General features: G+C 47.6%; 1 protein-coding gene across 4 annotated transcripts; it reads left to right on the top strand.

Moving 5' to 3' along the window:
* The first annotated feature begins 3,138 nt into the window (after positions 1–3,138).
* On the top strand, positions 3,139–27,119 carry MTURN (maturin, neural progenitor differentiation regulator homolog). Of its 4 annotated transcripts, none has more exons than XM_074900618.1 (4): positions 3,139–3,329; positions 9,230–9,352; positions 15,414–15,566; positions 26,303–27,119. In XM_074900618.1, exons 1-3 carry the CDS (start codon positions 3,168–3,170, stop codon positions 15,522–15,524), a joined length of 396 nt encoding a protein of 131 aa, XP_074756719.1. In that variant the 5' UTR covers positions 3,139–3,167; the 3' UTR covers positions 15,525–15,566; positions 26,303–27,119. The 4 variants fall into 4 exon arrangements, with proteins under 4 accessions (XP_074756719.1, XP_074756718.1, XP_074756717.1 ...); XM_074900617.1 differs by lacking the exon at positions 26,303–27,119 and adding an exon at positions 18,224–21,706; XM_074900616.1 differs by lacking the exon at positions 26,303–27,119 and adding an exon at positions 16,983–17,356.
* The last annotated feature ends 809 nt before the right edge of the window (positions 27,120–27,928 follow it).

Below are 27,928 nucleotides of genomic sequence, written 5' to 3'. Positions count from 1 at the left end.
AGCATGGCTGCGGCAGTGCACATGCTCCCCCTTACTAACACTCTTCATACATTCTTCAAAGTCAAATGCTGTTTCCAGTAGGCAATAGTTACTGGCTAGGGGCATCTCTCTGAAATGGTCTCACAACATTTCCCTGACCTCACCATGGCCTGGACCTGGCAATGGAAAAGCACCAGATCTGTTGTGTCCTGGAGGGAGATGCAAATGAAGTACATCCTCACAGGGTAGGGGGAAATACCTTCCTCCTGGTGCAGTTTCCCTTCTGCAAGCTATCCTTTCCATAGCAGACAGCTTCTTGACCTCCGCTCTCCTCCTCTCCCAAGAAGACAGCTGCTCCCCTTATGTGGCCATCCTTCGGGGCATGGATGCTCAAGGGTATTTGGAACAAGTCGGAAGCAAAACCATGCGCGTGATTTATACAGTATTTTGGAAAAGCTGAGGCATAGTACATCACTGCTGGCCATCTACCCGTCCCTTCAAACGAGCAGCGAGTGCTTCTGCTTTTGACTTGCAGGGAGGCAGATCAGTGTCTCACGCACTGCATCTGCCTCGCGTCCACGTTGCCATCCCTTGGCCCCTGGCATTGGTGTGACGGCCAGGGCCACGGTGCCTGGCTTGCTCTGCAAGCAGCACTTCTGCAGGTTGCATTCTAGCATTGCCAAAATCACCATCCTTTACCCGGTTGTTTTTATAATCTGCTTTTGGGGTACAGGTGTAAGGGCAAAGGGACTCGTCACATGTAAATAAACAAATAAGCATGGCTGTCTGGTTTGAATGGCTCCGCTGTCAGACATGACAAAGGATTTTGCGGTGCATGCTGAAATAAGATATTTAAAATCTCATTCAAAACCTGTCAGCTTCCCTACCCCACAGAAGGGAGATAACGAACAGCACATACTTCAAAGCGACGTTTTAAGGACTAAAAAGACGTTCACGTGGGGCTTTGAAAATGCACATAAATCATAGGTGTTAACACCGAGACCTCGTTTATTTGAAATTGTGGCTGCATGCAATGCAGCTTTGACTTTCCCCTTGCTGCTACAGGCCAGGGCGCTGCCAGCCGGGAGGACATGGCTGCCTGGCTGCCCGCCTTGGAGGCCCCAAACCCTGCGCACGGCCCCGCCGGTGAGAGGGAAGGACAAGGCTCCGCTCCCACCACTGCATCCTTACCCAACATCAACATCGTTTTTGAGAAGGACAGAAAACAAGACCAGATTTTGGGGAAGCACAAAGAGACGGTGGGATTGAGATCGACCCTGGCGGCTGAGCACTGTGGTGGGGAGATGTCTCTCCGGGCAGTGGCACCCTGCCCACCAGTTGCAGGCAAGCTGACAATGTCAGGTTTTAGGAGAAAGGGCTGTATTTTTCCATGTCCTATTTTCATGCTAATTAGTAAATACATTTGGAGGAAAAAAAAAAAACACCCAAGACTGAAAGAGTGTTGAAGTTGCAAAGCCCTGTGAAGGACTCACAGCCTCACCAGCTTCCGGAGCCCCAACAGCCTGTGGTCACGTCTGGGTTTCTGCAGGATCCCTGCCTCCTTCAAGAAATGGCAAGTGGTTTAGGATTTCCTTTCTAGTTGTTCAGGACTCACCGCTCCGGTCCCGAGCTGCCTGCAAAGCCATGGATCTTCCACAGATGCCTCACGCACCAAGTGTTTTGCGGGTATTACTGGACTCACCTCTGCCAGGCCTGTGTGGTAGGTGGGAGACTGGTATTGCCTCATTTTCTCCTGACAAAGGGAGGTGAGGTGAAACCAGGGTAAATACCTACAAGAACACCCCTATATTCTGGGATTTGAGGCACCTGGGCTGGGAGTTTTGAAACATTTGTCATTTTTACGATGCTTTGCACAGTCAGAGCGTCGCTCCAAGTGCAGTGAGGGGCGCTCAGCACCTGCCACTTTATAGCACCCCAGGAACGAGGGCAGTATCCAGAATATCTGCACAGAATAAATGAAACGTTCTTTGGTGGCAAAACCAGCAGGCAGTCACATCCCACAGGCACGAAGGGGCTGAGTTACAGCTGCAGGAGCGCTCATGTCACTGGTATTTCCTGACACCTCAGTGCTCACAGTGCCAGTGGAGGTTTTTCTCTGTGCCATCACCAGTTCCCAGCCCTGCTGCACCCATGCCTGGGGGCAGATGATGATGATGGCGGGGCAGAGCGCAGCGGCAGCAGTGTGGGTGCTTGGCGTGTGCCCCGAGGCCAGCCAGAGGCAGGGTGGGTGCCTCCTTGCCGCAGCCTTGCTGGCGCTGCCCCGCTTGCCCTCATCCCCACCCCGCAGCTTGTGGCCTCGCCGGTTCCTTTGGTAGAGGCTGAATGATTTTGTCACCGACTAATACGTACGATGGGCGCGTACGATGCCTAAGGCAGACCCCATCAGCGGGGCATGCGGTGCCTGCGGCGGGAATGCAGTTAAACACCGCTCCGGGGGTGAGCCACAGTGAGTGCGTGGCACCACTGGGAGGCCGAGGGTTGCCTTCGTCCGTGCGAACTCTTCACCCGCTGCCGCGGCTGGGCTCGGCGCTGCCCGGTCCCCTCCGCGAGGTCACAGGCTTCCAGCCAAAGCCCGCCCGGGTCTGTGGGGATTTGTTTTCCTTTGTGGCACAGCAGACACCGACGCGAAGCCGAGGCCCTTTGTAAATGCAGACCTCTCGTCCCGGAGACGCCTTGCCAGACGCGCAGACGATCCCCCGGGATGTGCTGGGCAGAGCAGCACGAACCCAGCCGCAGATGCCCGCTGCCCCGCGCCGCTGACACAAGCCGTACAGCTTTCCCTCCTCACGGGGTGAACCCGGGGCGGCGGGGCAGCCTCGCACCTGGGCGGCTTCCGCGGAACTCGGCGCAAGCGGTTTAGTTCCGCGCGGAAGGGTTATCGCTCGGCGGGCTTTCTCCCCGGGAGCGGGCGGCTATCCCGCGGACGGCGATCCAGAGGGAGGGAGCGGCCGGGGGGGCGGCGGGGACAGGAGGCGGCCCTTTCTCCGCCGGGAAGCCGCCAGGTCACCCCCGCCCTCAGACGAGTTCCCCCCCCCCCCCCATCCGCGGGCGGGGAAGGGGGGCGGGAGGTTCGCGGAGGAGGGGGGGCGGTGCGCGCGGGGCGGGCGCGGGGCGGCGCGCGCGGGGCGGCGCGCGGGCGGGCGCGGATCGCGGCGGCGGCGGCGGCGATGGCTTTCGAGGCGCTGGCGGAGGCGGCGGAGCGGTGGTGCGCCCGCACGCCCTTCCAGCTCATCGCCGCCGAGGAGACGGAGCGGCGCATGGACTTTTACGCCGAGCCCGGCGTCTCCTTCTACGTGCTCTGCCCGGAGGCCGCCTGCGGCGACAATTTCGTGAGTGACCCGGGAGGGAACCCGTTGGGGGGGAGGGGGGGAGTGCGGGCGGCGCGGTCACGGGCGTGCGTGGGTACCCGTGCGTGTGCATGAACGGGCGGGCAGCCCTTGCAGCCGCTTTGGGACGCTCCCCCCGCTCCCCCCTCTCTGTCCGTGCAGGTCCCCGGTGCTTGGGGGAGCACCCGAGGGGGGAGCGCCACGGGGGGGGTGGGGGCGGAGGAGGGAGCCGTGCCCGGGAGGGGCGGAGGGATGCGGGGATGGAGGGCGGTGGTGCCGGGGGCTGCGGGGGCTCCCGGCGCAAGGGCCGGGGGGATCCTCCCCAGCGCGCACCACAATCTGCAAAATGGAGTCCGCTGCCGGTGGGGGGCGGCCCCGCGGGCAGGGCTGCGGGCAGGGACACCCCCCGCCCCCCCACCCCCGCCTCCCCCATCACCCCGGCCCGGGGCGACTGCGGGCTCCGGGGCGGGGAGAAGAGGAGTGCGAGCCCCCCCCTCCCCGCTCCTCCTGCGCCCCGCGGGGGCTGCAGCTGCGGCTCCCCCCGCCGCCCCCTCCATCCTTCCGGGGTGCCGGGGCACGGCGCAGGGACGGGCGGGCTGACAGGGCTGTCACGGCAAATGGAGAATAGGCAGGAATAAAATGGAGTCAGGATGACAGGAGGGCCGCACCGCCTCCTCCCCCCCCCCCCCCTCCTCGCCCCCGGGCCGGCCGGGGCTGGGGGACCCGGGCAGGTGCGGGCCTGGCGCCGCCGCGTCCCCCCCCCCGCCCCTCGCCGAGTTCAGCGGCAAGTTTGTGCAGAAAAGGCGCCGGTAAAAGGTCCCTGGCTTTGGGACGCGGGGGGGGGGGGTATGGGTTGTACCCCTCCCCCAAAGCCTCCCGGTGGTGAGCAGAAGTGCAAGAAGAGTAACCGAACAGCAGCACCTCGCCACGGGGTTTGTAGCCTGCAAAGCTCCAGCTAACTGTAATGAAAGGATTTTATTTTATTCTTTTAAAAAATAGCTCCTAGCACAGTACATTACTGTAGGAATGTTGCAGGTTCGTCCCTTCCTGGAGCAACTTTCATCCCTCGACCTGCTTGACAAATGTTCATTAATTCCCTTCCCAACAGGTAAGTGCAGTATGAACCCCTTTGACAGACGGGTTCATGGAAACAAAGAGCAGCGAAGTGACTTCTCCAAGACCGCAAACCTCAGGGAGCAGGACGTTTATTTGTTGTGTCGGGCAGGTGGACATGCTGAATTATGAAAGAAGTTATCTGGAGTTCAGTTATGCATCTGTCCAGGGATACACAAGACCTTCAGCTGCAGTCCCAGCTGTGGCAGTGGAGCATCTCTGGTTGTGGATTCTCCCAGTCCACGGGAGGGACTAGCCCTGCACACCCATCTCCCATCGTGAGCCTGTCAAACCGCGGCGCGTGTTCCCTTCTAAGATGTCTGTGCCCAGAAAGGGCCATGCCGGCTGGACTCTTAAGCAGGGTTGTGTATGAATCTAATGCAGGACTAGGCTGAAGCTGTGATTGGATGCTAACATAAGAAATTGCAAAGAAAGCTCGTTATTTTTCTTAGACTTGTATTCTTCCTTTATATGTTGCTCTTTCAAAACAAAATCTAGTGAACTTTATAAAAAAAAAGCTTAAGCTGTTTCAGTCCCTGTTCCCATGCTTCCAACACTGGCCAATTTTTGTGGGTTTGTAGCCACATTTTCTTTTTCTTTCTTTTTTTTTTTTTTTTTTGGCAAATACTTTCATTCCAGGGTTGCTGTGAGAAGGACTCCAGGCCCAAAGCTGCCAGTAGTAAAGCAGAGCAAAAGGGCCAACTGTTGTCAAGTGGAGAACGTAAACAGTGGAAAACTAGAGGCAGTGTTTTCTTCTTTTTTTTTTTGACATAATTACTTGAAGCACTTTTTGTAGTAATAATACTTTTAAGACAGGCAGATAGGTGTCATTCTTCATTATTTTTCTGTTGATGGTGTCTCTTTAATGTGATTAAGAACCACTAATGAGCTGATTCACCAGTGTTTTCTGCTCCTAGTGCACTGTTGGAGCTTCCTTTCTGCTCCCAGTTTGGCTATCTTGGTTTTTGCAGTCATGTTCTTTTTTTATGTTCCAGAAGATATGTTTCCTTTCTACGTGAAATTACAGGCTAAAGTTTACTTTAAGGAGACTTAATACAAGCCAGGGGACTGATTCTCATTTGCACTTGAGCCTTGTTGCATGGCTCCAGTAACACAATGGAGTGCGAGAGTGAGTAAATATAAACAGAATTCACGGTGGCACACTTTACAGCCTTGTTGCACCCTGCAACTCTTATAAAGAAGCCTCACATTTAATAAGCATCTGGTGCCTGGTATTCTTGTTCTCTTTCTTTAGGTCTTCATTTCATAATAATGCAACTTAAAAAGCTATGTAGGAGGTGCCAGAGAAGTCCATGATAACCCACTTGTAAGGAGGAAATGATGAGCATGATGAACTTAAAAGGGAGGAGGAGAAAAACATGGAAAGGTTGCCAAGATGCAATCTGGGGGAGAATAACTCTGAATTTTGTATAAAATCAGAGATTCCAGATCGCAGCAGTCATGCAATTTTAATTTCCTGGAAAGGTGTCTTTGGGCTAGATTTTTAACATGCTAGGGATGCAGAAGATGCATCTAGATGCCTGTTGGCATTTTCAGTACCAGCTGGACACTAAAACTCTCTGAATCAGCATTTTAGATAGCTGAAGTAGGTATAATTTAGCTCCTGAGGCTTGTGGTGTTCTCAAAAAATTAATTGGACTTGTATAGGCATAACCAATGAGGGTGAGGGTTACGATGCTATTCCTTATAGTCTGTAATTTGTTTTGTCACCGTGTTATTTATTGCTGGTATTCAAAGTAACTGATAAAGCAAATTAATATATGATGCTACCTTGATGCAAGATTTCCTGTAAAATATACAGTCAGTCTGAGTGTTTTCTGCAAGTCAAGTTACCCCCACAAAGAAAAAGTTTTGCTGCCATGTTCAACAGGTGGGCTGGTTAGAAAAAGGTGGTACAGCAAGTGGCTGTCATCCAGCAACGCTGAATCCTCTAAAGGCGTGAGGGAAAGCAAACCCCTCCAGATGCAACCCTATGAATTGCCTCAGCTATGTGCTGCGTGTAGATGAACTAAATAATTCAACCATGATCCTAGGTCAGCTGAGGTGGAAATTAGTGGCTGTGTGCTTTTGTAGTGACACAAAAGCAGCTATGAGCAAAACTGGGCAAGCTTGGAAAACGCATACTCAGATGATGAGGTTAATATTTTTTTAATTGCGCAGCCACGGCCAAGCACTATGGTCCACTGGTTTGCCAGCAGCCCACTTCTCCCACCGCAGAGATCCTCAGGCTTCAGGGTTTTTTTCAGTAAAAGCATCTCTATGTGCAGCCTCACTTGACTGCTCTTAACTTTATAAGCAGGAGCCGAATCCTCAAATTACCTTTGTTTTTATTTTGAGGGGCCAAAATTCCTTTTGCACGTTCCTCTGGAGATGCATGAGTCAGTGGTGAGACTCAGTTCCTGCACTGCTGCGGTGCAGCACTGAACGTCCACAGAGAGCTGTGGATGCAGCTGAACTTAGAGGTGTTATAACCCTGGTCTTATTACAGTAGAGTTTTCTTGGGGGGAAAGATGAAATCAAGCTGTTTCTGAATGAGATACCAGCACTAATGGCATGTGAGACCTTTCACAGTGCATTTGTTGCTACAGCCAAAGTTTTAAATCTTCTGCAGATGTGGATATTGTTGGAAGCCTTACTTATTGCCTTACGATGCTGTGCAAAAATGTCTCTTCAAAGGCTCAGTGATCAAGTTACTCACTTAGGTTTTCCCTCCTGCTAGATCATCTACTGCTGACAAATTCACAGTGGAGTCTAAAATGTGGTGCAGCTTGAAAAGACACCGTAAACACATGGGGTTAACTTTCCCTGGGGAACGAACTAGCTGTTATTTATAAAAGCAGGGCCTGATTTTCATTTTTATAAGCTTCTGTGTATAGCTCTGGTAGTCAAAAGAAGCCACAATTTAAACAAGAATCAGGATGTTAGCAGCCATAATCATTTCATATATATAAACAAATAAACAATTGCAACAGGTTTAGCATGAGCCATGAATTGCCAAGCTGCAACATCCAGCTCCGAAGTTTGATGCAAAGACGAGAAGTAACTGAACGGTTATTGGTAACCCCAAGTATTACGAAATCGTGAGACAGACCTCCAAAATCTTGAGGCTATTCTTAAAATGTTGTGATTTGAAAGTGTTCATTTGATGTTTTAAAGAGGGTTCATTTGAGTTCACTTCATGTGCCTTCTGCCTTTTTAGGCCATAGAAATCACAAAGTGCAGACTTTTCTTTTTTTTTGTGTGTGTGTAAACAGAAACTGAGATTTGGTTGTCTATTTATAGAACTACAAGGCCCATGACTCTAAGATGGCATGAAATATCATGAGACTTGTGGTATGTGCCTTTGAAAATTGGCAAGACTGTAAAGAACTTATTTTTATTGCCAGACTGGTTAAGAGATGACTGTGATTATATGGCAAGAGCAGAACCTACACAGCAAGGCAAGGCTCTTTTCATAACAAAACATTTCACTATGTTTATGCTTGTAAAATGCAACAAGCAGCAAAGAAAATGTAGGTCAAGCGAGGCTCATAGGAAGGCAGTTACAGTTTTTGTCTGAAAGATGCAGCTTAGGTGATGTTAAGTAGTGTTCTTCGGTAAGTGTAAAACTGCATCCCTGGCAGGTACTCACCGCTGAGCAGGAAGGCAACATGCAAGCCTTGTGTTAGGGATTGAAACTTCTGTCATTCTTACTCTTTCCCTGAATGTTAGTTAAGCTTCAGAGAGACCCTCCTCTTCCCTTGTTTAAGCATAACCTACTGTTTATAGCACAGTAAAAAGCTGCACGACACTTTGGGGAAAAGAGCTGCTGTGCAAAAATAGAGGTATAAGAGCCTCAAACCAATTTTGAAGTATTAACGCTTGCTTCTCTGTTTAGCAGACTGCCTAAGACTGTCCCATGCACAAAGTCTTCAGAAAGAAAATCTTTTAAAAGTATGCATTAGCTTGTGCTGAGTGCAGCCCTTGTGTGCAAGGAGCATTGTTGCCTGAGTGCTTCCACCATCGCTCACCAGCTCTGTTTCAAACAACCTCGTAGCAGCAAAATAAGCATCAGTTTTGGGAGAGGCCTCACAGGTTCATGCTGGGGAACCAGCATTTCCGAAGCAAGAGCAAGATGAGAGGAATATCACAAATGGGTTTAAATGTGCCTGCCTGGGAAGAGATGATTCGGGTCTAGGAGTAGTAAACCTGAAAACAGGGAGGGAGGCATGAAGTGTCAGGATGTTGTGAGTGCCCAAATGTCTCTCCTTGGCTCTCTGTCTAACCTGCAGGTATATTTTGCATCTTTTTTTCTGCATCCTCGAGGGAATTGCACATCAAGTTCCACCTCCAGGGTCGTATCACGCTTGCACTAACGACAGGAAGACAAAGATGCTTTAGCTCTTCCTGAGGGCTTCATTGCAGCAGATGATGCAGAAGAAGGGAAGACCCAGCGTGACTGGCTGATGTCAAACAAAAACACCTTTACTAGTAAAATGCGTGTGTGCAAGGCGTGTGTACCCTTCATTGCTGGCGCAGTCATAAGGCGTTTTTTCTTCTGGATTGATTTCCCTGCTTTCTGATGCATCGTGTTAATAAAATCAAGGTTCCTTCTCAGAAGTGTGGCTTCTGAAACAGCCTGCACTGCCTGTTCCTAGCACAGGTCTGAACTGCAGGAGACCTGGTGTACTCTGGGAGATGTTTACATGTCACCTTACAAAATCATGTGGAAAGGCCAGTGTGAATTCTTACTAATGCCTTTTCTTTCTTGTGTTGCTGTTGGCTTTCAGCATGTGTGGAGCGAAAGTGAGGACTGCTTACCTTTTCTGCAGCTTGCACAGGATTACATCTCCTCCTGTGGGAAAAAGACACTCCATGAAATATTGGAAAAAGTCTTCAAATCCTTCAGACCCGTAAGTGCCTCTTTTTTACTTCTAAGCATTGACAGTTACCTGTGACTTTTAATAGGAAAGCACTGTATGGAGCAAGGTGGTTTTTCTTCTGCAGGGACTTACATCTCCAGTCAGCTGCCTGAGCGCATGGGTGTTAGCACATAAACTACTGTCAGGCAACTGGAAATTGTTTTTTTGGAAGCCAGCTGCCTTTTTATTTCCATCTCTGTGTTTAAGAGGATGAGATTCCTGCACGGGGTGGGAGGCCAACTGGTGTGGCAGCCGGTGGCACTGGCTCTCCAGCTGCGCAAGGGATCCTGTCCTGCTGATGCAGTGCTGACTCCGAGGAACAGGATGAGAGTTAGCGCCGCAGGACTTTGTGGCAGAGTTATTTCCTGGCACTGGAATTGGGGAGTTTTGCAAGAAGAAGTTGGAGCAGAAGCTGGCTTTTGTGGCGAGAGGGCATGTTATAATTTTCTGTTTTGCTGCTACTCAACTTTCTCTGTCCTTGTTTAAGACTAAGATTTGGGTCAAAGCCTGGGTTTCATCAGAGTGAGGTGATCTAGGCTGGCCATTGTCCTTCATTTTTGCCAAATCCTCCCTTTCTGCAGCCTCTCCTGTTAGTGCCTGGGCCTGAGTAAGGGGCTGGTGCAAAGCAGAGCGGAGGTTTGTTGCCAGACTCATGCTCCCACGATGTCCATGGGAAAGCTGACCAATGGCCGTTTTTATACTCAGCTGAAAATGTAGACCTTTTTCCCTCCTCTTTTTTTCTGTCTGACTAATTGAGAAGACTGCAAATGTATCCCAAGTATTTAGAGCACAAGGGAGGGCCTGGAGTGCCGGTATGAAAACAGTGGCCTTCCCTGTGTTACACCCTTGCATTGCCTTGCCACGGACCACCACAGCTGGTGACATAAAAGAGCATCATTTTAAAGAATCCTTTGAGAGACTGGAAATAAATAGAACAGATGCACACTTTTCTTAGAAAGGACTGGAAATCTGATCCGTCAGTACAGCTGCTTGTAATTGTGAAAACATACAAAAATATAAATATGTTTCCGAGAACAATATTTGGCTCTTGGATCTTCATAGCTGTTTTCTCCTGCTCAGAAAAGCTGTGTCTTTGAGGAGAAACTGCCATTGGTTTAACTAAAGAGGACTTCAAAAAGACTTAATTAAATTGGTACAGATCACTGATTTCATTTAAATCACATATATTTCAGCATAGCTTCAGTTACTGAGAAATTGGCTTCAGTCAAACCAAGTTAAGTTACTCTTCAGAGTAAAAAGGTTCAAAGCAAGGGAAACTATTACGCTCATATAGTCTGGGCCCTTCGTTAATACATCACATTTCACACCATGATTCCCACGACTGAGCACATAAATTGTGGTTGAGTTGGAGCGTGTCTTTTACGAAGACACCCAGTCTTGATGTAATGTCTTCAGGTGTCTTAAAGAACACAGCACTACTGGGCACTTTTTCTTCTCATCATTAGTTATGCTCCTGTGAAGAACTCTTTTTTTTAGAATTTAAATTTTTCTAGCTTTGCTTCATAGCTGTTGACTTTCATTATGCTTTTGTCTGCTCAAAAACAGTATCCTCGACTGTTAGAGACCTCTTGCAGACTGTAATCAAGTACCTCTTAATTTTCTCTTGGAGGTATCACAAAGATTAAGTTTTTCAGATTCTTCTTTGACCTGGTATTGAGAGATTTGTATCACTGTAACAAAACGAGGTTTATCATTTGAGGTATGGTTGTGTGTAGGTAAGTCTAATAAGGAATGTGTTGACATTTTTCCCTTATTGTAATTATTAAAAATAGCACACATACAGTAGGATAGATTTTTAAAAGTGAAGGGTATTACAGTAGATGTACAGAAACAATTACTTTGCACCGTCAGCCTTTGCCAGAACAAACCCACTTTTCATCAGTACTGGGAAATTATTTCCTTGGCGTTCCTTCATGCTCACCCCCATCCTTTCTCTGCTGGACTTGTGTTGCTAATCAGACTATTTTGCTGTCAGCTTGGAGGTAACTGCATTTGAAGGGCATTTTTTGTCCACTAAGTCTGCTCTCAGAAACCAGTCTGGCAAATTTCAGTTTGGAAAATGTCAGTTTAGGAAAAACTACTGCTGAAGGTCAGACTCTTCTGAAGTGTCTGACGGTCCTGGCCAGTCAAGACGGAGACGCTGAGGAGAGGCCAGGTTTTTAGCGTGTGCTTGGTAAGTGCCTTTTGAAAACCTTTCCTGCTTCAGTATTTGCAGCTGGACACCCAAGATTATTAGACAGTTTTGAAAGTCTTTGTTGGGGTCCTTCAAAGGGAAATGTTTAGCAGGAGACACCGGCAGAGCATTTGCAGCTCTCCATGCCCCTCTGCATGGCACAAGCACCTGCCCTCCCTTAACTAAGGGCTCCCAGACCAATCTTTGCCCAGTAACTCAGCTCATCCCTGCTCTGCATGTTTGTGATAACAGTTCAGCCCTGTCTGTGCAGGCTTACCCTGGGGCTGTGACCTGGGAAGGGACTGGCTGCGGGCAACACTGGGCCCTGTGTTTTGGAGGCAGTGAGAGCAGAGATGCCCAGCAGTTGGCATCTCTGTTGGTGAGAGACACAGATTTCCCTCTGCTCACCATTCTTCCCTGGGCACAGGAGGCAATGAGAGTGGTCTGGGGGCTACTCATCAGCCCTTGCTGCTCTCAAACATCTCTCTCCTTTGATTTATGGACATAAACACAGTGCCAGGGCAAGATATTTATTGAGATGAGATTTTTAAAGTGTTGGTTAACCCTTGACAGCTAAAGAGCAGGATCTCTAAATCCTCCTCTAGAAAAGGTCAAGCTGTTTGTTTGCTGAAGGTGGAGTGGGGCGTGTGGTCTCTGCCCATTGCTGCTTTCCTGGGTCAGTTTCCACAAAACTCTATGATTTGCCTTACCACTTACTCAGGGAGCATCCAAAAGTGCCAGACACCATGCAAGTACATGAAGTATCAATAGCACTGGGTTCAAATACCATTATTTGCCTCAGAGCCTCCCAGCTTCTCTGATGTCCTTCTCTCTCTGGTGCTAGAGGTGTCCATGCTGGTGCTTGTAAGGACATCTGCCTGGAGACTGCCCTTCACATCAGGATTCAACTGAACTGTGTTATCTGTAGCATAGCATCATGTGGACCATTAAAGTTCAGTCTTGTACTTCGTTTATTTTTCAGTGTGCTTGTACGTTAGCTTTTGGTAGGAGGCAATGTCACTCTGCTTTTGTGACTTAAAAACTACTAGATTATTTGTATAAAATCAGGGCACTTTGAAAGACAAAGACAAAGAAAAAAAGACAAATTAAAAAAAAAAAATGCCTGAGGGACATCACACCAAGTGGCAGAGTTCACAGAGAACCAAAACATGAGTTGTGCAATTCAGCAGCAAATTCCAGGGCTCCGTCATTGAGCTTACCTTCAGCCTAAAAAGCCTACATCCAAACTGGGGAGTCTGCAGTCTAAAAGCTATTTATCCCATATTCATTGAATTCATACACATCCCAGTGACCTCTCCTTTACCTCCAGATGGATACTTTGGCCAGTAGGAATAAATAGGTGTAGTTCAGGCAGTGCTGCCACTGGTTGTTGTCCTCCCTCCCTCCCTCCCTCCCTCCCTCCTCACCCCACTTCTGTCCTCTTTTTTCTCCACATGTCCCCACCTGGCAGTTTTGTTCCCCTCAGCTGTTTGGCTGATGGATCAGCTCTCTCTTTCTACACCCCTTTACTGTTTTCCGTCTTTTCTCTTTGTTTTCACTCTCCATTAAAGTCCTTTCCAGTCTGCCACATAGCCGATATTTTAATATATGAAGCAGATTAAAAGCAGAAACTAGTGTATTTGAAAGAAGACAAAGTGGGAGTCAATCTAGGATCAGCTGAGGCCATTTCCATCATCTTATTTTGTCCTCATCTTTTATACTCCCTCCTTCTGCTTTGGCCCAATGATTGTAGAGCTCCTTGCACTTTGGACCCTGATCCTCTCTCCTTGGGGTCAAGATGTTGGCTGATTTGTCATGCAGTCCAGAGAGATGTATGGGGTTAACAGCAGTGAGGGACTGTAGTCCTGGGGACGGCATCAAGATGCGACCCTTAAAAGCAGGACCTGTGTGGCTGAGGTCCTTCATGCCTTGGAAGATCCTAAAGTGTCCATGAGAGAGCAAAACTGCCCCGTGGAGGGGTGTCCCATCCTGTCCCATGCTCGTCCTTCTTACACTCCATAAAACCGCTAACGTCTGCAGCATCATGGTGATTTACGCTGTGCTAGGGAGAGGAGAGCTGGGTTTCCCGAGGGTGAAGGGAGAGGGGATATGTGAAAAGGAGGACGTGCTCTCCATCCTTTGGGATTGTGTGCATCTTTGCGGTTCTTGTGATGTATGTTGTGTTTTCTGCGCTAATTTTGCATGGGAAAGGCTTACGGTGTGCCATAAAATGAAGATTCACATGGCTCATTTCTCTGCAAATCAAGGAGGAATTATAACCAGACCTGGGCAAAAAGAAAGTGATCAAAGCTCTTTCTGCTGGCTGATACAGAGGGAGGAGTACAACACTCACATTTAATTTGAATACACCATATCAGTTTAGTGAAAATAATACTGGTGGATAAGAAAGTCTAGGGGCTTTGCTTTTGCATTTTAAAAACTGAGTATTTTAGTTTTAGCTTCAACGTGAAACAAAACCCCTGCATCCTGAAGACAAACCAAGTAGTTTCACGTTCAGTTAAGCATTTGTTTTGAAAAATATATATGCATAGGAATATTTACTTTTTGTTCTGCTCAGAATACAAGAACTTTTTCAGCTTGGGGTCTCTTGTAAGTATTTTTAAAATGTGTAGAAGGGGGTTTAGTTAGCAAATTCTCTTGCAACTTCACTGCCGAAGAAACCCTGCAACTAAACCACTGTTTTTCTCCCAGTAGCAGAGCTTCGTTGGACCTAGAGGCTGTGCATTGTGTTTGTGAATAATTTTGAATGTTGATCACAGACTAAATGAGTTTAGGTCCCTAAAATCTGCCTTGTCACAGCCTTCTGTTCATACTACCAACTAGCGAGTGTCACCCTCCTCCTGATTTTTCTGGGCTTTGCCTCTTCTAAGAGCTAACAGCTGCATCACTCTCCAAACAGGGTGTTGCATGCAGCTGTGCTGCTCTTCCAGCCCTGGCAAGCTAAATACATGGTATTCCCAATAATGCCTGGCACAGGATTTTGCTTTATGGCTATTAATAGCTGCTAGTGTAGGATTCTAATGTGAGATTTCCACAACAGATGCATTATTTTGACTATTACTTGGTTTACCTGTCTTCCTGACTTCTGTTGGCTTGGCAGCCTTTTGGAGAAGAGGGGAAGAGTTCAAACGTCGTTGTTTGCTCCTTTTCCTGTAGCAAGCAAGTGCTCTTGCAGTGATAGGAGCCATCAGGTGGAGGCATTCAAACATTGTCCAGGGAAGATGGGCTGGCAGGCAGTTCTTCACAAGCCCAAATCTAATTTTCAAAAATTGAAAGGGACTCAGACAGTTGGATACACAGTATTTCTCAGTGTGAGGGCTTCACCCACTGTGCAAGACTTTGTCTGGTGTGATGGAGTGAAGGGTTCAAGAGAAGCACTTAGCATGGTGGGATCTTAAGGTTTCTAGGGACTCCTTGCCTACTCCATACTAGCCAGCTCTGCATGAGGATGCTTTCTTCTCTGGATTTTATAGGGTTGCCAAACACAATCTTAAACCAAGATAACTACTGCTACAGTATTATCATGGTTGTTTGTGAAGTTAAACCACTGCCAAGTCTAAACACTCAACAATTCGTGATACGACCTCGGGGAAGAAGGTGAAGCTTTTTCCAAGTGCTTTGCTATGGTTTTATTTATCTTCCAGTCTCTGAGCACTCAGTTTGGTGTGAGGATGCATTTTCAAATCTTTCTCTCTCACAGGAAGGAGAGAAGGAGCGTGGAGAACATTACCCCGCGTTCCAGGGTTTGTGGTTTTCAGGAGTGGCACCTGGAAGATTTGCAGCGAAACTGCATGAGTGGGTAATTCTCTATTACACAGTATTTTCTCTTCTTTGTAGTTACTCGGGCTTCCAGATGTTGATGATGATGCATTTGAAGAATATAACGCAGATGTTGAAGAAGAGGAACCAGAAGCCGATCACCAACAGATGGGTGTCAGTCAGCAGTGATTCTCTGAGAAGCTAAAAAAATTCGGAAGCCTTTGGTACCAGGTGGGGTCAGGTGGTCCCACGTTAGCCTGTTCGAATGAGCACATCACATGGGGATATCTGGCTCTTAGGATAAAAGTTTTACAAAATGGTTTTAAAAAAAATTATTAATAATAATAATCATCTGTGATGAGCTTTGCTAAGAAGTGACCTGAATTTTGCTCCTGCTTCAGTGGGTTTTCTATGGAGTTGTCTTGGTAGCATTCTGCCATTATCAGTCTAGAGGTAGTTTTGTCACTGACTTGTCTCTTTGATTTGTGTTCAAGAGTAGCATTCGCTGACATGAATGTAGAGTACTGAGAATGTAGGAGGCGTGTGGTGAGAGTGCCGAGTCCTCACCAGTGACCTTTCCGAAGAAACCAGCGCAGAGAGCAAACGTGACCTGTGCTTTTCTTTTTAGTTCAACAGCTATGTTTTTTGACGAAGTACCAAACTTGGAGAGATTTCTCCTGAAAAACACTAGTTTAACAGTGGTCGGTACTGCAGAAGTGCACATGAAGGCTTAACAAAAATAATGGGAAGTGGGAAATCCAGGGGAGTATTGGTGTCAGACATATTTATGTTGTTTTACTGACACCTGAGATTACAAGTGCTGGATTAATAACTGGGTGTAATTAGTATCAGCTGTACATGTTATAACCAGCCCTGGTACTCCAACACCATTTGATCCTCTGACACCATTTGATCCAAAGCTGAATGCTGTTTTTGTACAAATCAATTAAAAAATAGCCATGGCCTATCCCACTTCTGCATGACACCAACTTTAAGCTTCGCTGTTTTTAACAGACTGCTAAATTACTACTCAAACCTTGTGGCATCATGAATTGAAGTGCAACTTAACTTTGAAGCCATAAGGGTGTAAACCAGCACCTGGCTCTTAAAATTGTGCTGGACCTGTTCCTATCCCTGGGCCTTTGAGCTAGTCTGGACATTTACACCTCTTTGGAGGGAAACTAAAATACTACTACTTTGGCTGATATAAAAACTAGTGAGGTTTTACTTAGCTGGGGACTTGCTCCCCAGAGGGGTTTGGTCGTGTCTTGGTATAAAGGAGAAGACAACCCCTCATATTTTATACTTATTTTGCATAGATTTAAGTGACTCAGATTAGTGTCAGACTGTGAAGATGCGGGGTCTCTATTTACTTGCTTTTTGTACTGAAAATATAAGAAGGGAATTCTGTTGTAATACAACTCTTTTCCACAACTGAGCAAAATGTTTCTAAATTTACTCCTTTTTTCCAATTTTTTAAAAGTCATGAAATGAAGGTCACACGCTTCAAAAGCCCTTTTATACAGAATTAGCTTTATAAAAACAAAAATTGAGCAAAGAAAAAATGCTTGGACAACTCCTAGAAACACCCTGTTGTTGGTGATGTCTCCTTTTCAATAGATTTTTTAAAAAGATTTTTTTTTCAAGGTTACTTAAGAGATCAAGTTTTCTTGGTGGTTTACTTTTCTGATGATGGCTTGAGAGATGCATCATTGCACTTGATTTTCCAATCTGGGGCAAAGACCTTCCATAACCGGGACGGTATGTGGTACTGGAGTATGCACAGAAGTGTCTGCAACACTGTAAAAGTCAAAATTTAAGAAAATCAAAAAAAAGTGGAAGAGAAACAGATCTTAATGAAACTTTGTACATTCTTTCAGCATGCAGGCATAAACATGGTAGTTGCAGCACATTTTCTATGGACTAGTGACGTGAGAACCGTGGCAGTTCATTGTATAACACTGTACAGCAGCAATAGGCTTTTTGCTTACTAAAATAAAGTGAAAGACCAGTGGTTTCCATCCCTGCTTTAAGTCCCTAAGTTGTTTGTTTACTCTCCAGCTAAAACAAATGCCATAACCTTAAAACAGAACCTTGCTTTTGGAGAACCTTTCTCTTCATAGCATCCAATCCTTTGGTTGCAGCTCATACAGGTAGATCTTTTGGGGCTGACTTTCCTCCGCTGTAACGTAATGCAAGACATAATTTACAGTAGCACAAGGTGGAGGCAAAGTCCTGTTCAGGTTTGCTAGCCACTTGCACCCATTTTGCTTAGGTGCAGGTGGTTGGCAGCGACACTCACGTGCATGCACCCAAACACACACCTGCACAAGCCCTGGGCACAGCTGTGTTGTGACCTGTGGCTGGGAAATAACTCTGCCTTTTTACAGACAGGCAGTTTTCCAGCCGGATCAGTCCCACCATCTGGTTCAGCGTGTGGCTGTACAGGTGAGGGGAGGGTGCAGGTGAACGTGGGTGGTAGCTGAGGACCCACAGCCGAAGGCAGCTTGCACCCCTTGCACGGTGTTAGGGGCCCGTGGCAGAGGTGCAGGCGCAAACTGAACCAGCCTGAGAGCTGTGAAGGATTGATTCCACAAGGCTCAATGGAGAAGTGGGCTCTGGGCTGGCAGCGAAATAGGCAGGAATTTGTGAAATGAGGAAAGACTGTAAGATCCAGTGCTTGTAATTGCATACGAGAGGTTGTAGTATGTACTGCAGTATGCTACCTTTCCCTGCATACTGATTGAATTATTAATGAACGGTTGAGCATTAATATGGTTGCAAGCAAACATAATGCTGTAAATTATGTAGATATATTATTTTCTGTATTCACTAACTCACTTTTTTTCTTGGAATGCCATATGCCATTTGGGTGACTTCCACACCAGACTGCAAGTGCTGGACAGCCGGGGGGCCCTCCTGCAGCATTCACCCCTGCACAATTCTCACTGAAGCCAGCGAAATTTTGTTCAAAGGGGACCTGCAGGACTGGGCACTCCAGGGGATGTGCGAGGCTTGGTCCTGGAGAGCGCTGGGCGCTCTCGTCCCTTCTCACTTTGCTGGGAGCCGAATGTGTTGAGCCTTGCTGCTAAACTGAAGCATAGACAGGCAGCACCGAGAATAAACTGGAATTTTATATGTAGAAAATTTAATTTACATGTGTATTAGATGTGAATGAGCATTAATATAGAATATATTTTACCAAAAAATATTGATCGCTTACTTTGACCAAATACATTTCTGTATTACCATTTACTTATTCCATACTTACCAAACGATGCAAGAGATGCGGAACTGGTTGAGTTGTATTACGGCGTATTTTTATATTTTATTTGTATTTTATTTTTCCCTCACTCTCACCACATATTGAGGTTAGTAGCCATTCAATAATTAACCACAAGTAGCATGACCCAGTGGCTAGGCTGCTAGATTGAGCTGCTAGATAAATGCTTGCAAGCCTGGGGACTTTGGTGAAAAGACATGGGTTCAGAGCTGTGACACTGCCTTGCCCTGAGCTTCGGTGGATCATAGTGGCTGGGAATTTAAGGCAAGCCTCCAGTTATGCATCCAGGCCTCCATGAAATTCAGTGGGAGCAGGGTAACTCCTTTGCAAGTCACACCTTAAGCCTTTTGTAAAAGGTAACATCAGTAGTATTTGCCTACTAGTGTACAAAGTGCTTTTAGATCTGTAGGTGAAAAGAAGTATGCATCATCATTGCCTATCCTCAAAGCAAACCATTAGTGAAAGGACACAGAAGAGTCTCCCTTTTTCCTCACCCTTCTCTCATAGGTACTTCATGCTCTAGCCAAATACAAATTTACCAGAGCAGAGCCTCTTGCAGAACTGGTGCTTCAGAATAAGAGTTGCACAAGTGCAGTGAGCAGAGTGCTGCTTGGGGGATGAGAAATACATGGGATGCCAGAGGGAAGAGCAGATTTCAGAAATGTAACAACTGGTTTGGGCAGCAGGGGCAAAAGTGAGAAAGGCCCCTTTTGGAGAGGTGCTGGGATTCCTGAGACAGCCCAAACCATCCTGCGAAGTATCTGCTTATTGAACCTATGTAGTTTATAAAAAAGCTGCTCTGGACATTACCAGGGCCTTGAGCTCATTTGTGTTTTTCTGTTAGTGTCTTGCCAGATGAATGCATTGAGATGGTTGAGAGAGGAAGCAATGAAGAAAAGGCAAACTAAAAAGCCCTCTCCTCTCTTCTACAACATTATTATTTATGACACTGTGTGAGTAGGTAGGAGCAGCAGTCAGGGAGCAGGAAGCTGCTTTATTAGGTGTGCAGTAGTATCTATTAAAAGGATTTGCTCATGGGAGAAAAAATAGGCAGGCTGTTTCCTCGCAGAAACGTGAATAGCGCACCCCTGAGCATGACAACCTGAACCCTACCAGACTTCAGCTCCACCTTCTGCCCAGCTCTGAGCTGTTTTCCAGGCAGTTTCCCTCTGTGCATAGTGCTGTGCCTTTGAAAGCGGCATGCTTGTGGGAATACCACTTCGGATGGGAATAGCCAGTTAGTTTTCCAGCGGCAGTGACCTGCACGTTAGCTGCTGCATCTTGGTGCCGTGTCCCGTGTGAGGGTGCTGTGCCAGACGGTGGCTGGGGACAGCAGGCAACATTGCTTCGCAGGTAACTGCCCTGTCCCTCTCTGCAGGGGGACTGAGACTGTGACAGTAAAAGTGATGGCCATAACATGGTGGACGTTGCTTTGGAAAGCTGCCATACAAGGCATATTCCCAGCCTCTTTCAACATGTTTCCTGATCTTTCACTGGGACACAGCGTTAACCCTTGGTTAGTTTACTCACAGTCAGCTTTAGCTGTGGCAGGAGGTGAGGTTACCACTTCATCCATCCTTACCCTGTGTCCATCCTTCCCTCAGGTTCATCCTTACCACTGGTGTCAGAAATTCCCACTCCCAGAAGAGGGGAAGCAGAGGAGGGGGGAGAGAAACACCTCATCTCCCGTAGCTTGCAGCCAGGTGCATCAGTGAGAGCCACAGTTCAGCGCAGTGCGTGTTACTGAGCCACGCTTTCCTTTCTGCACAGGCAGCACCTTCTCACAGGGGGATGAGGTGGCATGGGGGGCCTGTTATCCCTCGAGTACTCGTGAGTGGTCCATGCTGCACAGGGGTTATACATAAGAGCAGTCATTTTAGGTGCCAAACCCAAGATGGTTTCACAGGGAGAAATGCTTAGCTAAATAATCCATTCTCTGAAAATCATGATCCATTGAGGCTTTCAAGGCTGGGCATCCAGAAAATGAGACCTCTCTGTCTGCTGGTTGCTGGAGAGCCTGGCTGAGACTGCAGGTCTCTTTCTCAGTGTTGGCTGGTTTTGAGCTGGCCACAGGACATGAGAAATTGCGGAGGACCCTTCAGGGGCTCTAGCTGGATGCCCCTTTCTGTGAATCACTGAGCAGAGGGAAGTGCTTTGTTTTATCTCTATTTCTGGCAGGACCTCCCTGGCAGCCGGTCTCTGCAGCTGGGAAGCCTTCGCATGACAGCCAGGCAGGAGTGACTCAGGGCAGCAGCTCTTAAACCCTATTACAAGCTGGTCTTGAGGTGGTCCCTGCAGTTACCACAGAGCTAAGGGCTCAGGGACATCACTTCCAAGGCAGATACTAAAATAGATTCCTTAAATTTGGTCCTTACCTCTAATAAGAGGGACTCTTAGGGCAGACCCTGTCACCTCAGGTTTTGATAGGACTTCTGAGACTTACTTGTTGGTATCTGATGTCTGTGGCAGATGTACAAAGCAAACCTCTTACCGACTATCACCCGTTCAGTGAGCCAAATTATCATTTACATGCTCTGTTTGACTTTTTTCTCATCGCTGATTTTTTTAAAAAAGAAAAACAACCCCTAAAGGTGCATCTGCATTATTGCAAGCCCCAGTTTTTACAATGCCATGTAGCACTGCACTGTCAGTACGAGCTTGGTCATAAACAAATATACAGATTAACAAAAAGTGTGTTCGTTTGCTGAAAAAAACCTTCTTTGAAGTAGTAACTGCTGACTACAGTAAAACTCACTGATTTAATGTAAAATACATTGAACTTTGAAATTCCCTTTCTGTACTGACATGCTGTTGCTCATGTAGGCAAAGATCTGTGGTAACACTGTATGTAAAGGAAGTCTGCTTTCATCTTTGGGGGTGGTGGTAGAAATGTCAGCTCTGGATTTCAGTCAGTGCAAATTTTTTTGTTGTCAAGTTTTCCTTTACTAATGCAGGGACCAGTCAGACCTCAACATGTCAAGCAGAAATCATGTTGCACCACGCCATGCAAAGGCTGTCTTTGGTGTGCTTTCCACCATTTTTCTGGCTGGAAGATCTCTCTGTCTTTGGGACTACAGAGCTGTGAAATGGGTCACCAAAAGATGTTGCCCTTTTGTTCAGTGCTTTAAAAGGTGTAAGCCTTCAGCGGAGCCCTGCCTTTCTTCTGATCCTCCTTCCTCTCCCACCACCAAGGCATCACATCCAGCAGTGTCATTACACCATGAGCTTGCCATTAAAGAGCTTACCAAACTCTGATGACTGATGGAGTCTTCTCTGTGAGAAAAATCAACTAAACGGGGATTTTGAGGGGCTAAAGCATAGCTACAATGCATGTGGCAAAAGGAATTACAGGCTTGCATTTCCTGGGCAATGTTGGTGTGTGGTGGGATAAACACAGTGTTTGCAGGTGTAAGGAGGAGAAAATGATTTCATCTGATCTTTGGGCACTGCAGAGTAAGCCCTGCTTTGCAGGACAGGACCCAGAACTGCCGGGTGGTTTGGTTTGGCACAGTCTGAGGCAGTAAGATGGGATTGGTGGTAATATTTGTGGAGAAGCCAGTATTTCAGACCTCCCAGGTCCTCTTCTGTTTTGCACAGATTAGGGAGACATCTGTTTTAATTAGGAGACATGTAACGATGCTGAAATGAAAATTGGTGGTTCGGTTCAACTCATTTGTCTCGTCTCTTTAAACACTGCACTTTTAATTGCTGCTTTGACATCTTCTCACTCTGATTTAGTTGAAGGAATGCTGTCAGTCGTTACCTTTTGTCATGAGCCTCCCTGTCTGTGGGTTGAAGAACATCTTCCAGCCCGTGGAAGAGCAAGTGCTTTAACTTAGCACTTGCCTTGTATTTTTGGCACTTTCCATGGCGTGAGCACTGAGTAGGATCATGCCAATTAAGTGCCCTGTGGTGTGTCCAAAGCCCTCAGGGCTGTCTGTAGTCTATTACTGCAGCTGGCGGACTGCCTGCCAGGACCAACTCCCTCGTGTTGGTGCATGGTCCCAGCAACACAAGCCCCACAGCCTCCTGAGAGACCTTTGCATACCGTGGAAGCCACTGTGACAGTTGGGCTCTGGCTTACAGATACAGCTGCACTTGTGGAAGAGGTGATGGTCCCAGCATGTGTTCAGCTACTTGGAGCCCACTGCCCACTCAGGGCTGCTGGATGGACTTCTTCCTTCATCAGAAGGTTGAGTGAACTTAAGACAGTTTAGATAGCAGGTCTCTGCTGATAAGGACATCAGACCAGGGACAACGAGCTGCTCTGCTGTGGTGGGGAGCTCTCACACAAGGTGGCTGCAGCTGGGGACACTGCCATGTGCATAGCTTTTGCCTTAGTCTGGGTCTGTCCACACTCCAGCTCTCCAGAGTTATGTCACATCTTCCCCAAGCCAAGAAATGGGGATATTCCAGGGCTATGATAGGTTTTGGCTTTGTATCAAGGAGAACAGATCCATTAGAGATGTGCAGTTTGTGTTGCCTCTGTAGGCTGCTGCCTAATGCTTTGTCTCCCACCACAGCTGTCCTCAAGTGGAGTCATCTGGGAAATGCAGTCACCCGTCTCAGCAGCTCCCATGTGCTGTTTTAAAGAATACATCAGATTTTATGCTTGCTTTACCTAAGTCTTCATGTTCTTTCTTCTCTGTGATGAGGTTCTTGCTTCAACCGCTTGTTTAGTGAGTGATGAAATGCCATAAAAAAGCACATTTAACTGTATTTCCACTGCCTAGCTGTATGCATCCATGCTTTTGACCGAGTAGTGCTGTAGTTGTGACACCAAGGCAAGGTTTTTATACCTTTTATTAGACAGACTGATACAGGAGAGGCTGAAAGCCACAAGCTCTCAAGTTCCCAAGTACTTCTCCACACTGAAATAAAAGCAGCGATTATGTGTGGCAGTCTGATAGCAGGTGATACCTCTCCACAGCAACCTTACCTTGTAAGGTACACTTCTGTGCTTGTACACTTTTCTTAAGTTATTGCTGCTATAATGGTGCGATGGAAGAGGCAGTGTTGGAGCCAGGTTTTTATTTACAGCCTCTGGTAGTGCTAAAGGGCCCAGAAGTGGGTGTTAGCTATATTATACTCACCACAGGGCTCCTTAAGAGCGTGTGAAGGGTTCTAAGCATGCTTTGAAGCCTTTATGCTTTTGGGTTTGTAGCAGTCCCCTAGAGGTCAGCAGAGCCTAAATTTTGAAGCAACTCTAGCCAATGGTGGCATTGCAGCGATGATAAATGCAAGTTTGCTGCTGGCCTGCAAGACCCTGCTTTCCTCTCTTGCAACTTCAGCTGTTCTGGAGAAGGGGCCAGGCTGGGAAAAAAATAATCAGCACATGGGACAAAAAGCCCTGCTTTGGAGATGAATGGGATGAGAACTTGCCATGAAGAAAGACCACAGGGAGGAGGGGGGAGAAGCAGCCTGAAGATGGGTGCCAGCATTGTCAAAGCTGCACAGGGCAGCGGCAGCCGGACCCTACATCTCTTGGCCCCAGTGGTACCCATCCTTCCTGGGACTGTGGCTGGACCGCAGCGCATCCAGAGCTGCAGCTCCCGTCAGAGTAAGCTCCACTGCAGCTGTGCTTTGTGCGCATGCATCTGCGCTCCAGTGTTGCAGTGGTGTGGCTGCTGGTCACACTGGTCTGCTCTCAGCCTTGAGCTGCCTCCCCGTGCTGGCCTCAGCCATGCTGCAGCCGCTGACCAGATGTCACCTCTCTGCACACCCGGGCCCTTTCAGTCCCAACCTACCTCACTCATTTTACCTGTCACCCCTGCCCAGGGCTGGAAGCGAAGCAGGGTTTTCCCTGGACCTTCTCAGCTTCTGGGATTGGAGTGGCCATGTAAGGGAGCCAAGCTGTGCCACAATGAGATGCTGACAAGCTGGTTGCAGACAGCCACTCTATGGTCAGCTTTCCACAGTACCAGGATATGGACAGAGTTTTGGCACAAGGCACCTGCAGAGCCATAGGCTAAAGGGTGCTGAGAAGATGGCAAGTGGTGAGCCCTACCCTGCATGTACTAGCAATCCAGCGGACAGACCCCAAACCAAGACCCTAATTCCTACTGCCAGACCCAGCAGGAAGACCTGAAACCAGTGCTGTATTTGCCTGCAGGGCACTGTCAGCGTGTGCATTACATTTCTCAGTAATGAGAAAACGAGTTACCTGAAGTGGGTGTGAGCTTGCATTCACCCTACATACTGCTCTCCCTCTCCCCAGCTACAGCTGCAGGCTAAATAACTGAGAGGGCAGTTGGCAAAATATGCCATTTTCTCCCCAGTTTTTCTCCTGGTCAGCATGCCGAGGACTGTGGCTGCCCTTTCCCCTATTGTTTACCTGGCCACCCTCCAAGCACAGCTCTCGGTCCTTAAGGACCATACACTCAGCTCCAGCAAAGGCATTTGATGAGGACTGAGCCTTGCAAGCTTCATTCAGGAGGACATGTTGTGCTGGAAATGCAGCGATTCACATAGAAAACCAGTGCCAGTTTTTATCCCACCATGCTGTCCCTTTTGGTTAATAAAAGTTAGGAAATTTTTATATTGGCTCTTCTAAAGGTGTTTGGGTTTTTTGTGGGGTTTTTTGTGTTTTTTTTTTTTTTTTTAATTATTCTATTACTTCTTGTTTGCTGTATTTCTTTTTGTTTCTGCACAACTTTTATCAGGGAAGGTTTTGAGCTGCCTGTGAGTCACGTAGCAGCAACGGGGAGTGGCAGAGCAGAGCTGTGCGAGCCAAGCATGCGAGTTTGTGCCCTGTTTACGTCTCATGACAAAAGCTGCTGTTGGGTCACCCAGCTATTGATGGACTTTCTGGCTGCAGTGCCTAGGGTGGCCAACCATGATGCTAGTCACGTCTCTCCTCCATGTGCCGTCAGCTACAGAAAGTGTATGCCTCAAGCCTGATGAATTCAGTTCTGGTTTTGAGCCTTCTTGAGCCTTCTGAAGTCAGTGTAGCAGACTACAATGAAATTATTTATGCAAAGCCTAAATTACAAAGCACAGACCCGTGGATCCTTTTTCACCTCCGTGAAATGTCAGAGCCTGAGGGCAAGACAGTTTTATGGATTCAACAAGCCATGAGCTGAAGATGTAAAGTGGGATAATGAAATGCTCACTAAGGCTTCTCAAACTGTGAGGCAAGACTTCCTTCCCCCTAGTCCTAGTGCATGGGTACATGTTTTTCCAGCTCTGCAGGATAGCAGGAGGCACCTTTCTGGGAACCACCACAGCAAGACTCTTGCTAAATTCCTTTAGGCTTTGTCACTGTGCAGTTTCTTTGTTGCATCATCCAAAAAAAGGAGGGAGGACACCACCTGCAGAACCGGTAATGTGATCCCTAATTGGGCTTCATCAGCGTGAGCCCTCCCAAACACACAGGAGCAGTTAATTAGATAACTGGCCCCATACAGCGTCCCTTGTAAAAGATAGATTGCGGCACACAGCAGATCAGCAAAGGTGTGTACCATCAGCCCTAGGAACCTGCTTTCATGCATCAGCACACAAAAGAGCTTGAGGGTAACTAGGGGTAGACCTACCATCTCTGGGGTCCTCAGAAACGTGTAAGAAGTAGTGGAGATAGGAACTCCAAACTGGAGTGGGGAGGTGTTTTTGGAGGAAACCAAAAAAATCTTTGTTACTGTGGAAACCAAGCGATGAACAGCAGCTTGTTTCTTCTCTTGCTTCACAGGGGAGATGCTGGCACAGTAAGCCCTTGAGGAACAGCAGCATCGACCTTGGGCCAGCAGGCTGCAGCTTGAGGCAGATGTAAAGAGCCAAGGAGGAGGCATCTGAGAGATCACAGACCCCACCTCAAAGTGGTCTGTGGTTCAGGAGCTGGCAGCATACCTGAGACAAGGAAAGGAAATGGTAAAGAGGAGAGACAAGAAGTCTGAGACTAGGAAGAGGGCATCATAGCAAGGGATTGGTGAAGAAGGGGATCAGTTTGCTCTGCGATGGGACTGGAGAAGGCCTTGTGACAGCTGAGTGCAGCCTGGCTTGGCCAGAGCAGGCCACAGAAATGGACTTGGAGATGTAGCAGCATCTGATGGAAAAACACGCAGGCAAACATGGCTGTAGCAAGTGCCTCTGAACAGTGATCGCTGCACCTCTTCTTCTTCCTCCTCGCTATTCACCAGTGAGGCGCTCTGCGCCTGGTCCTGCGCCAGCCATCGTGGGCTCCAGGAGCTGCAGCCCGCCCCAGCCCCCTCCCCTGTCACTCAGCTTCATCTGCCTTTGCAAAAAAAGCATTGGCAAGACCCAAAATCCTTGTGACTAAGCACCAACCTGCTGCCACAGTGCTCCACATCCAGCTGGCCAGCACACTGAAAAGAAAGGGTATTTGCTGCTGTGTGAGGCACATCTGCAGCTCTGTGGCTAAAGTTCCCCATACCCTTGGCACAGCTTGTCACCATGTCCGTTTGCATGGTTCACAAACTTATATGTGTTATCACACTGTTGGCACTTTCACCACTGACTATTCTTTTGGAACAATAAAAATTATGTTTTCCTTCCTAATAAAGTTTATTTCCACTCGCTGGCCCTGCAGCAGGGTTGTTTGTACAACGTATGGCAAGCCTTGTCCATAGACAGGGAACCTGCCCAGGCCTGCAGGTCCTTGTGCTCACCCAGGCCGAGGGTGGAGAATTAATGGTGCTGAGAGTTAATACAACCAAAGCAAAGTGACCAAATGCTGCTATTCATTCATCTGCAGTGGCCTGACACATGCTGTTGTATCAGACATTAGACATGCAAGCAGATTACACAGAAGACATGAATAATATATTTCTGACTGCTACCACTGAAACCAGCATGTCTAATGGGCAGCTCACGTGGTCTTGCAGATCCCTGAACCTCTGCTCTCCTTTGCCTTTGCAGCTGGTGTTCAGCAGAGTAAAGCTTCCAGTCAGTGCCTGTCACCTACCCTTCATTTCTCAAAATGCATGCACCGCTCTTAGCCAGCAATGGTACTTAAATAGCATCGATCTGCAATCCCAATATCCCATAAAATGTTTCGTTAGCCATGATAACAGAGGAGAAGAGCTTCAAAAGAGAAGGGAAAGACTGCTGATATCATGAATGTCCATATTAGCTATGCTGGCAAACGACCTTTGTGCATTAAACAGCTGAGAATTCCTGAAAAATTTCAAGCAGATATTCTCCAGATCGAGCTCATTTTGACTTTTTAAACTTACACTAGGGCACAGTGAAAAAAATGCTGTTTCTACAGATGACCACTGAGGGACAGTGTGGAGTGCAGCCAAGAGGAATGGAAATGTCCTGTGGCGCTCCCATGCAGTCCTAACCATCAGTAACC

This window comes from Athene noctua, chromosome 2 (genome assembly GCF_965140245.1).
Source record: "Athene noctua chromosome 2, bAthNoc1.hap1.1, whole genome shotgun sequence".
Classification (NCBI taxonomy): Eukaryota; Metazoa; Chordata; class Aves; order Strigiformes; family Strigidae; genus Athene; species Athene noctua.
The sequence above is the reverse complement of the archived record's forward strand: the minus strand, read 5'-3'. Positions and strand labels throughout refer to the sequence as shown.

Coding starts and splice junctions, on each gene's coding strand:
- MTURN (XM_074900618.1), top strand. CDS start 3,168: ATGGCTTTCGAGGCGCTGGCGGAGGCGGCGGAGCGGTGGTGCGCCCGC. Junction 3,330..9,229: donor CCGCCTGCGGCGACAATTTC/GTGAGTGACCCG, acceptor GTTGGCTTTCAG/CATGTGTGGAGCGAAAGTGA. Junction 9,353..15,413: donor TCTTCAAATCCTTCAGACCC/GTAAGTGCCTCT, acceptor TCTTCTTTGTAG/TTACTCGGGCTTCCAGATGT.